At 41.9% G+C, this 15,828-nt stretch overlaps 2 protein-coding genes across 5 annotated transcripts; one reads left to right on the top strand and one right to left on the bottom strand.

Moving 5' to 3' along the window:
* The first annotated feature begins 208 nt into the window (after nucleotides 1-208).
* LOC110986319 (epoxide hydrolase 4-like) lies at nucleotides 209-11,005 on the top strand. 4 transcript variants are annotated; one of them, XM_022248092.2, is made up of 8 exons: nucleotides 209-294; nucleotides 526-683; nucleotides 1,566-1,819; nucleotides 3,311-3,435; nucleotides 4,439-4,521; nucleotides 4,892-5,093; nucleotides 5,472-5,638; nucleotides 9,462-11,005. In XM_022248092.2, exons 3-8 carry the CDS (start codon nucleotides 1,613-1,615, stop codon nucleotides 9,716-9,718), a joined length of 1,041 nt encoding a protein of 346 aa, XP_022103784.2. In that variant the 5' UTR covers nucleotides 209-294; nucleotides 526-683; nucleotides 1,566-1,612; the 3' UTR covers nucleotides 9,719-11,005. The 4 variants fall into 4 exon arrangements, with proteins under 4 accessions (XP_022103784.2, XP_022103788.2, XP_022103785.2 ...); XM_022248096.2 differs by lacking the exon at nucleotides 526-683 and having other exon boundaries at nucleotides 215-294; XM_022248093.2 differs by lacking the exon at nucleotides 526-683 and having other exon boundaries at nucleotides 225-468.
* A 57-nt stretch (nucleotides 11,006-11,062) lies between these two features.
* LOC110986320 (potassium channel, subfamily K, member 16-like) lies at nucleotides 11,063-14,987 on the bottom strand. The gene is made up of 2 exons (XM_022248098.2): nucleotides 14,648-14,987; nucleotides 11,063-12,169 (listed from the first exon to the last, which is right to left on the bottom strand). The coding sequence occupies exons 1-2, from the start codon at nucleotides 14,985-14,987 to the stop codon at nucleotides 11,565-11,567; spliced, it is 945 nt and encodes a 314-aa protein (XP_022103790.2). The 3' UTR covers nucleotides 11,063-11,564.
* Between the last annotated feature and the right edge of the window lie 841 nt (nucleotides 14,988-15,828).

The raw sequence follows: 15,828 nt of genomic DNA, 5'->3' as shown, positions 1-15,828 counted from the left end.
CAAAGCCGAAGTTATGCATCCTGCATGATGTAGAGGGCGTGTTTTACCGATGTGAGAAGTGTACAATACACGTGGGTGTACGTGCGTACACCACGTACGTGCCGGTAGAAAGGTCGGTCAAGCTTACCCACATGTAAGCTCTCTTGGGGCTCCGACAGCTACAGGGGTGCTGTTGCTAAGTTTCGTGGCTGGGTGGGTACGTACGTGCACACATATGTGTGCACGTACGTACCCACCCAGCCACGAAACTTAGCAACAGCACCCCTGTAGCTGTCGGAGCCCCAAGAGAGCTTTGTGAGTAAAATCGCGGTAGAATCGGTGTATATGTATTTGTTTAAAGTATTTGTGCAATCGGTGGGCCAAGATTTATCAGGAGTGCACAAAAGCTGGCATTATCTTTTTAATCCGTTGAAGTCTGAGGCAGAACTTTAGTGAAATTGCAGTTTGCGCCATTGCCGTGCGTGATTGGTAAGTGTTGTGGGTGTATTGCGTAACTTTGCACAGAATAGCTCTATCATTTTTCAGGTGAACTCGGGCATTGTCGGCGGTTGAACTTCTGTCCTAGGTCAGCAGCGAGAGATTGTGTGTGTCATTGCTGGAGGGCAGAGTGCATTTACTGTTCAGCGCAACTTGCTTGACGTACATGTAGGTCAGGTGTAACCTGTAGCCACCCGCAGTCAGCCGTGAGTTCGATGACATTTTGAGTTTCTGAAGGGAACCCAACAAACTTGATATCGTTCGAAAGCTTATGAACTGAGAAACCTGATGATACTTAAATCAGCTCATTACCTTTAAAATAAACTGAGATATTCCAATTTCACTGGAACAAAGTGCAGAGTTTTATTCTGCCAGTTTTGATTGTGTATTGCAGATTCACTGCAATCAAACCAGCATATAAGTAGCAATAAAGAATTGATAGTTATTGGTTATATCCACATAACTTTAGTATCATCGGAATGCTTATTGAAAAAGACATCTAATGTTGTTTAAAGTAGTTTATTACCTTTAAATTTGACCAACATAATGCAACTCTGAATGGAACTGTGTAAATTTCTCCTCGCACAATCGATTAGAAATAATTCTACAAAATTGGTCCATAAAAGGCCTCTATATTTCACTGCAGTGACAGGCTGACATGATGACATCTAGAAGAGCTTGTCTGCACTTGCTCCATAGCTCGTTGTCTTAAAGTGGTGCTCGACTTGACTTGTACGTGTACTTACTCTAAGTAAATTGACTTGTGACCTAACTTGTGACTCGACCAAATGACTTGTGACTTGACTTGGGCTTGCACGAATTGACTTGCTATCACCTTTGAAAAGTAGGTACGAAAACTGACGTGTGTTTCATGATTACGATAAATTTGACATCTGTGCGTATACATATAGCAAAATAATTGAGGGTTAACATTTTGTGGGTTGGGATTTTGTACCAAGACTTAATACTTGCATATCCCTAGTATGAGGTGCCTAGTGGGGCTTCATAGTAAACTAGGGTTAGACAATGTGTAGTTGTGAGAATATTTAATTTTTGTGTTTGTGTGTGCAATTTTTATCTTCCCCCAGACTTTGGACAAATTTTTCACTTTCTCGAACATCGATTGTCGACCATCATGGCCCCGGGAATCATTTCCAAGCTGATTGCTTTTGCCTTTACTCTGACCTATGCCCTGCTGAGCGCCAGCATGGTCCTGTTTGGTATTTTCATGAAAATCATCAAGAAGGGACCCAAGGGGGTCTTCAGCTGCAAGACACGGGATACCAGACCGCCCTGCATGGACAATCCAGACCTTGGAACACACGGCTTCCTACGAATAAAGGTCAGTAGCTCTTCTGCAGTTCATTTTAAAGTGTGAGTCTGCATTTGACAACCAGATTTAGAAGTCATCACTGAGCTAGCACAACGCTCGTGGACAGGTGGTATGCAAATATTACATGCCTCTTTGACCAATAAGGTGTTGGGATTTCCCAAATGCACTCCTGCATCAAGGTGGAGAATGTGGGTGTGAATGAGGTGCCACCTCATATGTCAGATCTAATCAGATCAGTCCATAAAGTACCAAAAGTTATTGACGTTATTGTGAATAAGAAAGTACGGTGCAAAGAAATAGAGCATGTGCTGTGTTCACGCTCTAATGCCCTCTGCACACATAAATGTGTACGTGACATATCCACTTTGGTACTCTGTATGGGCCATGTGGATTTGAAGTGAAGAGATCTACAAGTTTTTGTATTCAGAGGCGCCTGCTTTTTCTCAGCTTTATAATTATGTTGGAAAGAATGCCACGGAAAGAATATGGATGCCACTTGACACCCTGTGTACAAACCCCCTGAGACTGGTCTGCAAAATGTGAATTGTTTTGTACATGCACCTGTGAGTGAATATTGCCTCAATATTTGCTAGGCTTAAAATTTGTTGTTGTTTTGTTTTAAAGGCACTTCCAGCTACTCAGGCATTTTGCGCCAATGTTTATTCGGTTATTCATAACCTTTATTAGCTTCACATTATGGAGTTAGGAAGAAGGTCCAATTTTAGAGGCAGGAGGAAACCGCAGTACCCGAAGAAAACCAGTGAGAGCGAGTATGGACTGGAAACCAAATGCACTTAAAGCCTGGGCCAAGCCGGGACTCGAACCCGGGCCTCATTGGTGCAAAGCGAGGAAAGAACAGCTACGCTAACCCGCTCCCCCGCTTAAAATTTGACCTTTCAGGACATGTTATTACTTTCAGATGACTAAATAGGTCATTGCAGGGAAAACTTGGTGGTGTCCATACAATGTAGATTGAATACAGTACTTTCCGCTCACCATTTCATGCGCAAGTGACCTTTCTTCATTTACAAAGAGGCTGGGATGACACTTTAACTCCTGTGGGATGCCCTTTGTGAGCAACTGGTGTTAACACTCTGCATTGACTGTGCCCAATGAGACATCACTGCTGAGTGACAGCAGTGTAGCCGGACCCGGCATATTCTTAGTATCTTTTTTTTTCTTCACCATTCGGGAGGGGGGGAGGCAAAACAAGGGGTGTGTGATGATTGTTTGTGTAGGGTGTGTGCCCTTAAGCCCCCCCCCTCGACAATGCTGTTACTGAGTAATCATATAATGTACATCTTGCTTCAATCCACTTGCAGTTTCTGTAAGCCAAATCCTAATGTTGTCTTAGTTTCCGTGTATACCCATGATTTCCAATGTCCGCCTCATATCTACACAGTTCCCCCTCTCCCATTTCTCTGCCATTCATTCTGTGTGGCACAGGCTGGTTTCATTTCTTGTCAACTACTCTTATTTTGGTGGTGTTGCCTTGATCAGGATGTCCGGCTGCACTATGTCTCGGCTGGTGATGAGACCAAACCCTTGATGCTGATGCTGCATGGGTTTCCAGAATGCTGGTACTCTTGGCGCTACCAGATCACCGAATTCAAGAAAACCTACAGGTAGGATTCCTACAGCGGGCTTCCCTTGATCGTAGAATATCATCCATGTCAACTGTCTGAATTGACTAACAGTAAAATGCAATTTTGTGGATGAATCCAGCCATTTTTTTCTTCACATTCCCAATGTCTTCTTAAATTGTGGGAAGTGTTGTGTTGGGTGCTTTGTATAGAGCGACTGTCACAGAACCATGGCTCTGTACAATATTATCACTGTGCTTTTGATAGGGCTGGATCAATTCAAATAATTCACTATTCAAATATTCGACCTTCATTTGGATCAAGTATCCAATTATTCGGTTGTACCAACCGGCAGATTGTTGTGGAACAAACCATTTACAAAATCAGTTGCAATAACACACACAATTGTAAATTAAGATCAATATAATAGCTTCTCACATCTATGAGTGTCTCCAGCCATGAATTTAGTAAGAGTTAAGAGATGAATAATACTTCTTTTCCTGTTGAAAATGTATATTCCTTTTAAATTTTTTATTAGTAATGTGCTTTTTAAATTGTAAGGTTTCGGTCACTTTTCGTTTGAATCTGCTTGGAACAAGCCTCCCATACTGCAATTTTTCTCATTTAAAACAAAAGAAAATTCTCCCTTTTCGTAAATTTTGCATTTGAATATTTAAATTCAAAAATAATATTTGAATATTTAATGATCGATGGGATGTTCGGTGTAGCCTTCCCTTTTGGCCGTCGATTGGGGCTACTACATATGACCAGTGAAAGCATTGTAATGGGCAATGGATTGGTCTTTGGTTAATCACGGTCTAATTTTAGGAGTTGAGAGGAATCGTGCATCATTATTTACTCAAATGCACCTTCTGCAAAAATTACTGTCCCAATCTTGTCAATGTTAAGTGAGACACCTCTTTTCACTTTATGCGTTGTACATGTATATGTTTGTTGTGCAGACATTATGTTAAGTTGATGGAAAGATAAGGGTAAAGTTTATTTCGTAGTCAGTTAACTTCTTGCTACTTTTATGCAACCACAGGGTTGTTGCGATTGATCAGCGGGGCTACGGTGACTCAGACATACCAAGTGGTGTTGCTAACTACTCTGTGAAGAAACTAGTAGGTGAGGAACTCTGGTAAATTAACAGATTCTTTGTGGCTCAAGGCTGAATCAGACTATCCTAACACCAACCTGCCAGCTTTTCCTCTGGGGAACCCACTCATAATTACAGAGCTTTTGGTTAGCTGCGATTTAATATTGTTGACGTTCTCAGGAGGGATGTGCATGTAGGCAAGGCTCACTCATCAAAGCTTGGAGCCTGCCAAATGGACAGGAACAAACTAACATCCTGATGAACAGCCTGGCTAAGGTCACCATGATTGATTGCATCTGACAGTTGATTTCTTATTAGACCATACATGCAAGCTCTGGGCAGAAGTCCTTTAAATGGTTTTGGGGGCAGAAATGAAACTGCTGTCATTTCTATGTGCAGAGGACATAAAAGAGGTGGTGTCTGGCTTGGGCTACAATTCCTGCACCCTGGTGGCCCATGACTGGGGTGGACTCGTAGCTTGGTATGTGGCTGCTACGTATCCAGATATCGTGGACAAGTTAATTGTGATGAACATACCCCACCCTCGCTGCTTCACGGACTCTGTCGAAGGAGGCAACTTGAAGCAACTCCTGGCATCCTGGTAAGATTAGAGACGCTGGTAAAAAGTGGCAAAGTGATTCTCAGCAAGAGGCTAAACTAATGTCTCCGAAGTCAACTCGGTTTGGATCATCATTCCATTATGTGGTATGCCCAAATAGATCCCAGTCATCTGATTGGTGAATTACTGATCATGTGACGTGAACTATTTCAACCAGCACATGGCTTGCACTGCAAAAAGCATGTACTTGTAATATAGCCACACACAAAGCTGCATGATAGTGCACAAGTTTTTTAAGTTACATGTACATGCAACAGTTGTAGAATGACAATCACATCAAATTGGCTGGAAAACCTTGAATGCAGCTTGAAGGACAGGCACCTTTGTTTACATCAAAACTGTTCTCCTGTCGTCCACTAGGTACATGTTCTTCTTCCAGCTACCATTCCTTCCAGAGCTGAACGGCTGGATAAATGACTATGGTTTGATCTCTGGCTGCTTCCTGGGAGATGGAATAGGCCTCCAAAACAAGGACAACATGAGCAAGGAAGACCTCGAGGCATTCAAGTACAGTGCCTCTCGGAAAGGTACATGCGCTGGTCACATTTCTCATCAGTCTTTCTGGCTCTTTTAACCTTTAAACAAAGGGTTTTACCTCGATGGTGCTGCTCAGAGTCTACCAAGGGGTAGAACTCATTCAGTAAGCATTTTGACCTGCATGAACGAAAGCAAGTGCTAAAACATGGACATCAGCTGATAGTTGTTACAGAATTCAAATGACTCAGCACAAATGCTGGTTTACGGTCCAGATTTCCATTGATTTTTCACTTGACAATGTCATGGTATTGATAATGTACTGGAGCACGTCTGAGAAATGAGTCTTTATACAGATATTACACAGGCAATTATTTCAAATTAGTTTAACAGGGGATTAAAAATGTGTTTGGTCAGTCTTAAGCATTTGTCTAAGGACCAATAAGGAAAATGGATGCTGAGAATGACCAGGCTGAAGACAAGGGACATTATCAACTTCAATCCTGAGCGTTGCCAGTCTTAAATGAATGCTTAAGACTGGTCAAGCTGGTCATAAATACCCTTTGAGTCACAAAGTCAAAACAAACTTTAAATAATAAATTTCTCATGATTTTGTTTAACAAGTTGACTTCTTTTTTTTTCAAATACCCCCCTTGCCATGGTATGGAATGTTCCTCTCATGAGTAGTCATTAACAATCTTCCTATATGGAGAGTGGTGCACGCACAGCATGTACTGCTTGAGGTGGCGCACAGCCAGCTGGTATGGCGTGCAAAGTTAATATTTATTCCTGAAAGAAAGATACCTCTATTTCTATACTTGCAAAGTTAACAATTTATAGTGAAAAAGAAATATCTCTATTTCTAACAGAGATATCTTCATAGAAATATCTCTTTCTAGAGAGACCAATCAGAGTGCTCACGTAAAACCTACTAGCGATTCTCATGTGTTATTTACAAAACTGAAAAAGGCTCCAAGTTGGTAATTGAATAGTCAGTCATCCTCGTGTTGGGGACAAGACAACCAGCGTCCCTGTGCAAATACATGTATACACACATGTACATGTATACTGTGCGGGTCATGTGTGGAGCACCAAACTGAATGAACTACCAACTTGGCACCAAGTCTAACCACCCACTTGCCAACTAAATAGGCCAGTCTACGTGTGTTCATCCCACGGCTTTTAAAGAGAAGTGCCATACTGTATGTATAACGTTGTAGATTTAGGATATAAGAAGTGTTCCCTCTGAAAAGTGGTTTTGATTAACCAAATAGAAAAATGCAACTACGTGCATGTACATGTAACTGACACATGAATAGATTAACCATGTGATTGATTTTGCTGACCTGAAACCAGCCTGTTTTCCAGCAACACAGAGGAAAAACTAACAAAGCTGAACCTGCATCTCCACAAACATGCACAATGAGATCCACATCTGCCAGTTTTATTTCATTTTCCTCTCTCTTTATGGGACTCTTTGGAAATGGAAAACCTGCTGACCGGCTCATTTGAAATCATCTTTGATTTTACAAATCTGATGTTTGGAAAGATTTTCAATAATACGGAGGTGATGCAAGTCGGCGTCATGTTTACTTAATCTGTCATCATGTTGACCTCCAGGAGTATGGGTCGGTTTCATGAGCAAAGGTGTTTCTTTATCATATCACTGTCATAACTATTTGCCTTTTGTCTGGGTTTGTATTTACTTTTGTGACATAAACTCCTATAACGTGATTCATTAGGTAGTAGTGGTAGTAGGTATTTTCGATTGAAGTTATGCAAACTGTGAAATCAAATTTCATTTAAAAGTGCCTTTGTGGATAAGTTTATACATTCAAAATTTCAGATGAAATATGACATAGGTTATTGCTTAAAGGTATAGTCCTTCATTTGCAGCTATCGAAAAAGCAACTGACGAAATTACCGTTGTAAAGTACAAGTTGTTTAAAGACAGTTATGGGACTAAACTCCTTGTGAAACTATGCTTTCCGGTATGCTGTTATTTTTGAGAAAACAATGAAAGAAGGCAATTTCTGATGATGCGTCTAAAGACACATTTCCTGGAAATTGCCAGTAGCAGTTTGTTTTCAAGTGGGAGCAAACAGTGACAGGGCGCACGCTCACAGACGCTTATTATAGCTCGTCGGTTCAGTGCGTGCAACATTGCATAACCACAATTGGCTGAATGAAAATTTGTTTGGTTGAAAGTAGGCACTATTCAAAATAAGACTCACCAACTGTTAATTTGAAACAACAATCTTAGAATATTGTTCATTTCAGAATGTACAGCATTCACTGAACTAAACCCTCCCCAGGGTTAGCTTGAACTAAACTTTCCCTGGGGTTAGCCTGAACTAAACCCTCCCCAGGGTTAGCCTGAACTAAACCCTCCCCGGGGTTAGCCTCAACTAAACCCTCCCCGGGGTTAGCCTCAACTAAACCCTCCCCAGGGTTAGCTTGAACTAAACTTTCCCTGGGGTTAGCCTGAACTAAACCCTCCCCAGGGTTAGCTTGAACTAAACTTTCCCAGGGGTTAGCCTCAACTAAACCCTCCCCGGGCTTAGCCTGAACTAAACCCTCCCAGGGTTAGCCTGAACTAAACCCTCCCCGGGGTAAGCTTGAACAAAACTTTCCCTGGGGTTAGCCTCAACTAAACCCTCCCCGGGGTTAGCCTCAACTAAACCCTCCCCGGGCTTAGCCTGAACTAAACCCTCCCCAGGGTTAGCTTGAACTAAACTTTCCCAGGGGTTAGCCTCAACTAAACCCTCCCCAGGGTTAGCCTGAACTAAACCCTCCCCGGGGTAAGCTTGAACAAAACTTTCCCTGGGGTTAGCCTCAACTAAACCCTCCCAGGGTTAGCCTGAACTAACCCCCCCCCCAGGGTTAGTTGTCAGGCACCCGTCTTTACATTTTGAGCACTGTTGTTGCCTCAAACGAACTTAATGCACAAATAACAATGAATAGACTGTTTAATAGACCTTTAATTTTTTTTTTAGAATTGTAACTTTTACCCGGATCAGCTACTGCCCTCTCTTTTCCATGTATGGCTGTACCGTACATGTATGCCCTAACAAATTAAAATTACTCTGGAAAAAGACGAGTGCAGCTTGGAAATCCAGCTGCTTGCTCGTTTTTGATTAGCTGATTCATATTTTTTGTACATTTGTTTACCGGCTTGTTCATTCACAATTCTCCCAGAGGTGGTTTTGACCTCTAAGGAGACAAGAAAGAAGATTTTTTCCCCAGAGTTGGGGAGAAAAAGTAGCCGGTCTGTGCAAGCACGATACTATATGCTAGGCTCAGACCTTGAACATCCTAACCACATTGTACCCTGGTTGCTGTCCCTAAGTCACCCTGGATGCTGGCAACATGGAGACTAGAACAGTGTGAATGGCTGACTTGATATTTATTGAAGTAGTATAAATGCAGTGTATGTGCAGACGTGTTTCAGTCACCTCACATGATACTCAATGGCGAAACAGGGTTTGGATATGCAAACTGGTTTAATAACAATGCTCTCTCTTTTATGAAACCTGTGAGAAGGTTTACAAAATTATCAGTATCTTTACCATCGTCACCCTTATGAGTGAGTGATATTCAGGTTTGTGTTCCCAGACATTTTGCCTTAAAGTACAAGATGTACAGTTTTGTTGAATTAACTTTCACGGATACCATCAACAAGTGCAACCAGAATGTTACAAATTTGCCCGTATTAGTCCATGTTGTCATTGGTCACCACCCATACTGTGGTATTTGATATTAGCACTATCTTGGGTGCCGCATACGCCATAATTTATAGAAAAGTTACCAATTTGCATAATCATCATCCAGTGGCAAATCCCAGTGGAGGTAATCGTTTTCCATTCTCACCACCAGGTAGCCTGACTGGGATGATCAACTACTACCGAGCTGCTTTTCGTTACCGTGTCGGCATCAAGTCATCCATGTCCACCCCTACCCTCATCATCTGGGGTGACCAAGACAAGGCCCTGACCCTGAAGCTCTTGGACGGCACAGGCAAGTATGTCCAGGACTTGACCATCAAGATCGTGCCCGGAGCCAGCCACTGGGTGCAGCAGGATGCCCCGGAGGCGGTCAACAAGCACATGAGGGAATTCCTTAGTGGCAAGTAAACGAGATGATGGCGGAGGAAAAGTAACACGGCTGGCACAGGGTGTATAACAAATGCATTCCAGAGGTTGTGCTTTACTCTCAAAGGATGTATGAGAAGGTTGAAAGTTCCAAAAGACCAGATTAATGAACTACGAAAGATAACAGGAGCTCTTTGCGGTGTTCCACGTGCCAGAAGTAATCAGCCTGAAAAATGATCCGACATTATGAGCAGACTGCATATTCTGTGGCTATTTTGTGCGTGTAATGCAAAATTGTTAATTAGTCGATTGGTAACACAAGAGTGTAAAAAGTGTCAGTGATTTTATTTGTTCTTTTTTTTTAAAGAATTTAGTTATTAGAGCTGTGCTGTGATTAGTCTCAGTGTCATGTACCATTTATGTAGTTCGCAACATTCATGTACACGAGTACACAATGACAACTCACAAAACTTACTCTTATCTGAAAGATGAATCGTCATAAAATACTTTTCATAACACTTTTGCTGCACTCTCATCGATAAGATGAAGGCATCTTAAACTTGAGACCAATTAATGAAAACATTTATTACTGCAAACATGTTGAACATAACCTATTAGTTAGATATCTTTTCATACAGCAGTTTTCATAGTCGTGTGTCGGGTTTACCATATTTTGAAGTGTTCATTTTTAAAAGTTGAGCAGTTACGGTCAAGATGGTCATAACTGTAATTTGAGAGAGTGACACAAAATAAGCCATCAGAGCAGCATTTGTCAGTTTCATTTGAGAATTGAAACAAAATAGTAAGTCAGGTTGGAAATTAGTTTTAAAATGCGGAGACAATATTTGGACTTTTTGCTGTAGAAGTTTTAAGGTCAGAATATGGCAGTTGTTTGCTATTAGAATGCAGTTTTCATTTACTTGAGAGTTTAAATTCACAATGAGTTTGTACATTTCTTCCTAATGTGTAAGACTGTGAATCTTTCAAGCATTATAGAAAAAAACAAGGCCTTGTCCAAGGCTTATCCTACGTAGATTTCAGTACTTTATACAATCATCATATTCCATGTGTTGCTAGATCATAGGCCATGTTGGCATGGTAGGACATGGACATTGGACCTGGCTTGTAGTGCTTCATTTTTTAAATGTTTGTCCTTATAGCTTTTACAGCTTTGTAAACGTGCTTGAGATAAGCCAATATTTGGTGGGTACTATAATGTATACATGCTTTGTCCACAGCTTGAAATAGAAAATTTTGTAATGAAATTCAGAAGTGGGACATATAGAATGTAATCTGTCAAAGTTATATTAAAACCAAAATTGCAAAATACTTTATCTCATTGGTTGTGTCATTTTGTCACAAAAAGTATTCATAGCCATGTCATGTACCTGCCTAATCACTGCTAATGTAAAGGGGGAGGTCCAGAACCGACTTTTTTTTGGGGGGGGGAGACATTTTTCCTGGGGGCAATAACAAGTTGAGGAATTTTTTGATAAAATGTTAATTGCTCATCGGAAGAATGCAGCCCTTAAACACGCTTTCGCAAGATGGGAAATTAAATTTCCCCTAACGCCTTTCATTCATAGTTGAAACAAAAATTTTCCCCGGGGGGATAACCCCTTTGGGCCGCTCATCTGACCAGCTATAGGGCAAAAGAGAAGAACCATGCCCCAAGTTTCTCGGCAAAGCCGTCTTCAAAACGAAAATGTAGGTTATGCCTGGTTGGCAACAGGTACTTCCAGCTCGTTGGAGCCACGTCGATCAATTTAATGCTACCCTTCCCCTTGCAATCACGTTTGCTGTCGTTATCGTTCATGGTTATAACTCGGCATTTTAACTTCAGAGCAGTCGCCTATATTACGCGTGTATATTGGCTACACACCTTGGCTCAGAGTTCACTCGTTACCGCTGACTGAATCGGTACCCTTTGCCTATAGGATAGGGGGGTGACACTAGGGTCATTAGTAACAGCTACGTGGTCTTCAATCTGTTCTCTGTGCAGTGCGCATTTCCTTTTCCTTTTTGTCTTCTCTCGAAACTCGCTGAGTGCCATCGACACGCCGGAGAAGGTAATGGAAATGATACTTAGGCCTAGCAGAATGTACACGATAAATATCACTTTGATGGAGTAGGCGTAGCCAGTATACGGCGAGGTTCTACGGGGCTGCTCGTCCCCGAAGCCGATGGTGCTAAGTGTGACAAAGCTGTAATACTGCGCCGTCAGATACGGCCATCCCTCGGTCTGCATCAGCGTCAGGTTTGGTATGACAGCCAGGAAGATCCACAGCGAAGTGAGGGGCATGATGAGGTACAGAATACGGCGGCCCACTCGGTGTTTCAGGTTGGCAAAGCAGTTGAACAGTGTCACCCAAGCCGTCCGGAACGTCTTACCCACCACCATAAGCATGTAGTAACATAGTGGGACCCCTGCTGCTGCGTACAGCGTGCAGAACACCTGGCCTCCCGTGGTCCTTGGTACTAGATCTCCGTATCCTGACAAGAAATTCAAACCGAGTTCACTCTTCAACCTTTTTTTGAAAGGGATTCTTTATCTAAAGGGGGGGAAGAATTCTGTATCGGACCGTCACAAATTTCACTGAAACACCCCATGAAGTTTAAAGGAGGACACCTGTTAATCATGTTAGATGGATTTTGGCTAGAAAAGGGCTTCAATACACAGAGGAATAGATTTAAATATAAAATAAAAAATTTTGCTGGTGTTAAATTTTTACTAATGATGACAACCTAATCCGGAATTTATTCGACATCAATAAGCGGAATGGTCTTTTCTTACGTGCAGCATAGCTAAACTTTTTGCAATGATTGTTGATTTTTTTTGGGGGGGGGAATGAACGGTGAAGTTGTCTGACGTAAACCCATCAACTCAGCCCACTTACTATAAGCTCAAGCGTGAATGGGTGACACATTTTATGCGCTAATAAAAGTCGACTGCAGGGATGATTGTGACGTTATTTTCTGCTGAAGCTGTTCATTGGACTGTAACCTTTGGCTCATCATGGCCATTAACACAGGGTCCTCCACGAAGCTAATTTCAATGACAGACCTTGATATATGCTTTTGTTTCATTTGAAGACCCTTAGTCACGCCCTTGACTTCACTTCGGCATTGCCGGTGTGTAATTTGCACTGATGCGAAGGATAAACCAAAAATTTCCAGTCTTGTCTTTTATTTACCTGCACAAAAGTAAGGCCTTAATTGACTCGTACGACTTGTAATTTGCGGGATACACCAACGTTGTCTGTGAGCATAATTTGGCATACAGCAGGCACGTATAACTGGGGGGAGGGGGTCCGCCCCCACGCGACTAAAAGGTCTGCTTTTGAGGAACTTGAAGAAGAGATTTGGAGCCATAGTGGAACATTTTGCGCAAACAAATGCCGCGAACTTTTTGCCTTGGTCAATACCCTCTTCGGGAGTTTACTTGTAACCCCCTGAAATCCCCCTATGCTTGGTCCGCTTTGTTAAGGATTCGCACCCCCCCCCCACGAAAAGTCCTAGTTACGGGCCTGTACAGTGTTATGAATATATGTCATTGTAAGAGCAAAGCCTGTCGTTCAAAATTTTTCTGTACATTTACATAGAATGTACATAGAATTGACTTACGTCAATTGTTATTACAAATGTGAAGTTAGCTCGTTTTGTTCATGAACAGATTTTTATTTGTGGATTTACAAAGACGTCGTTTTTCTGACTTGTGGAAGCAACGTGACGAGGGTGAAGGAGGCCTGCTTACAAGGTTGAGGTTGCTACTTACGTTTTTGATGGCATAGACACATTTGGTTCATATTTTATGTGTTAAGACATATTTCCTCACCCGATCGATGCAGTATGATCATGGTTGCTGCTAGCCTGATCTATAATGGCACGCAGCTTGCTTATATATATGTGCATCGCTTTGTCTTTCGAATTTAGTCACAGTTGGCAGGATGGCAAGTTAAAACCATATTTGTTTTAGCAGTTCTTATTTTTTGGCACACAAGATGACTCAGAACAAAATTCTTTCTCCACAAAAACATTACCTGTTACTCGCAATAACAGGAAACACGAGAAAAATGGCGAAATCAGCTTTATGAAAGTGCTTTTGAGCACCAAAGTCAATATGCAAATTAATGTTAATTCATGTTACAGAGAAAAATTGTACAATTACAAAGCTTTTTATGGGGTTCTGTTGTAACACAAAAAATCACTGTACAGTCACGAGGTGCGTCCGTTACAAAGATTCCCTGTCAATTACTGATACACTTTACAGAAAAAGCATTGTAGCACAACACAATTTTAACAGTGTACATCTTGCAATTTGCTGTTTTGTTTGAAGTCACATGAATGACATAAATGACAAGGCGTGCCCGCTATGTACAGACTGCCAGTGAAAATGCGCAACTACAATATTATATACAATGTTATACTCCAAGTGTAGTTGGCATTATCTATCGTGTTCGAAAACAAGTACTGTGGCTTGACACCGCTGTGCAAAAAAGGAGGAAAAATATTTGATTCAAACTAGAGGCCTGCGACAAGTAGTGTACTTTGCGTCGGGGAGACGTTAATTTTGATAACAGGTTTTCCCCTTACCCGACTTATATATTTTTGCCATATCCTTTCATCAAAACATTAATATCTACTCATGGGCGTCGTCAGGGTTTTTTTTCCAGGGAAGGGCAAATCTCTTTTTTTTTCATGGAAAAGATGGGGAGGAGGAGCACTGATTATTTAACATCGTGGATTTTTCCAACCATGTAAAGTTTGTGATTTTCTTCAACTTTCATGTCATATTTTCCGTTTGTTTCCCCCTTCTTTCGCTTTTACATTTTTCTTTTTTTTTCAGATCAGTGCACCCTCTCCCTAACAGCAACCATAAATCTGCTCCTTTCCAAAGCCTGGTATTAAGACCAGGCTATGAAGGGCTCCAACAAAGGACATTTTAGGTTGAAACTTCAGCTTCATTCCCACCTATTGTTGTGACGACCGCCAAGCTGAATGCCATTGAGTCGACCAGGTTCCAAACAGGTTGGACACCATTGGACGGATCGACGAGGAAAGCATCCCGTTCCCACGCGTTGTTGGCCGCCTGGAGCAGGGCCCTGACACGGTCCATAGCGACGCCGCATCCTTGGTTCGCGTCAGTGAAGTTTTGGAGGGCTCGGAGAAGTTGTCGTCGCGATTTCTTGAGCAAGTTCCGGTGTGGCTCAGCCTCTGTTGCTTGGAAAGTGAGCGCTCCCAGCATCAGGTAACCATAGAAACAAACGCTCAGGATGATTGTCTTAATCAGCCGACGGGGAAGCGGTTTCATCGTGTGGTGCAGTTCATTGTATACCTCTTCAGTATTAGGAAATGGTTCGACTTTTTGACGGTGTTGAGAAGATCCTGAGTGCTGAATATTGAAGCTCTGGGCTCAGTTTTCTTCGTAAGTGCAAGTTCGTCAGAAATGTTTTGGACATGTGTGGTTGAACACTGAAGATAATGTCATCATAGTGTAGGCCACCTCAGCTATATACGAGATTGCGTTACCCCCTCCAGCAGAGGTCTTGAGATCCTAACCTTTCAGGCGCGAAACTTGAATACCAGTGAACCGTTTCGAGTATGGCATTTCTCCATCTGTCTGGGTACTGTATACTTGAGATCACGAGCATGACTTCAGTTTTATACATGTACGTACCATCAGATTGTTCTCTTGAAATAGCAGTCCTTTAATTTTAACTACAGCAGACCTCGTGTTTACTTTTATACCACTACACGTTTACGTAGGCCTACGTTTGTTGTATCAGTTGCTACAACAGTTGACCGTCACACTTGAAAAGTCAGACAACACAGGGAGGCAGTAACAAACCTGTGTGAGCTGGTAGACAATATTCGGACTGGTAAGTTCACATAAGACGAGTGAGTTTGATGGACCACTCCATTTTTCTGACAAAATTCCTATAATTCACGAGGATCACACCCAATGATCTCAGCAGAACTCAGGCAGTGTACCGTCCAGCAACTAAGTATTCATTCGGCGTTAACTGAGAAATTTAAACCCTTTTCTTTGAATATCTGAGAAAATTCTTAATGCAAATGAATATCAACAAGTGCCTGTAAATAACCTTATTCTTATTTAGGCTGAGGAAACACACTGGAATAAATTATTCCAG

The sequence above is a fragment of the Acanthaster planci genome, linkage group LG01 (genome assembly GCF_054643075.1).
Source record: "Acanthaster planci isolate LZ-2023a linkage group LG01, COTS_SCS, whole genome shotgun sequence".
NCBI classification, from domain to species: domain Eukaryota; kingdom Metazoa; phylum Echinodermata; class Asteroidea; order Valvatida; family Acanthasteridae; genus Acanthaster; species Acanthaster planci.
The sequence above is the reverse complement of the archived record's forward strand: the minus strand, read 5'-3'. Positions and strand labels throughout refer to the sequence as shown.

What these genes read in the sequence shown, in the direction of transcription:
- LOC110986319 (XM_022248092.2), top strand. Translation starts at nt 1,613, where the DNA reads ATGGCCCCGGGAATCATTTCCAAGCTGATTGCTTTTGCCTTTACTCTG. An exon ending in ACGGCTTCCTACGAATAAAG is followed by an intron (nt 1,820 to 3,310) that starts GTCAGTAGCTCT and finishes TGCCTTGATCAG; the next exon opens with GATGTCCGGCTGCACTATGT. An exon ending in AAGCAACTCCTGGCATCCTG is followed by an intron (nt 5,094 to 5,471) that starts GTAAGATTAGAG and finishes GTCGTCCACTAG; the next exon opens with GTACATGTTCTTCTTCCAGC.
- LOC110986320 (XM_022248098.2), bottom strand. Translation starts at nt 14,987, where the DNA reads ATGAAACCGCTTCCCCGTCGGCTGATTAAGACAATCATCCTGAGCGTT. An exon ending in GGCGGTCGTCACAACAATAG is followed by an intron (nt 12,170 to 14,647) that starts GTGGGAATGAAG and finishes ATTTCTTGTCAG; the next exon opens with GATACGGAGATCTAGTACCA.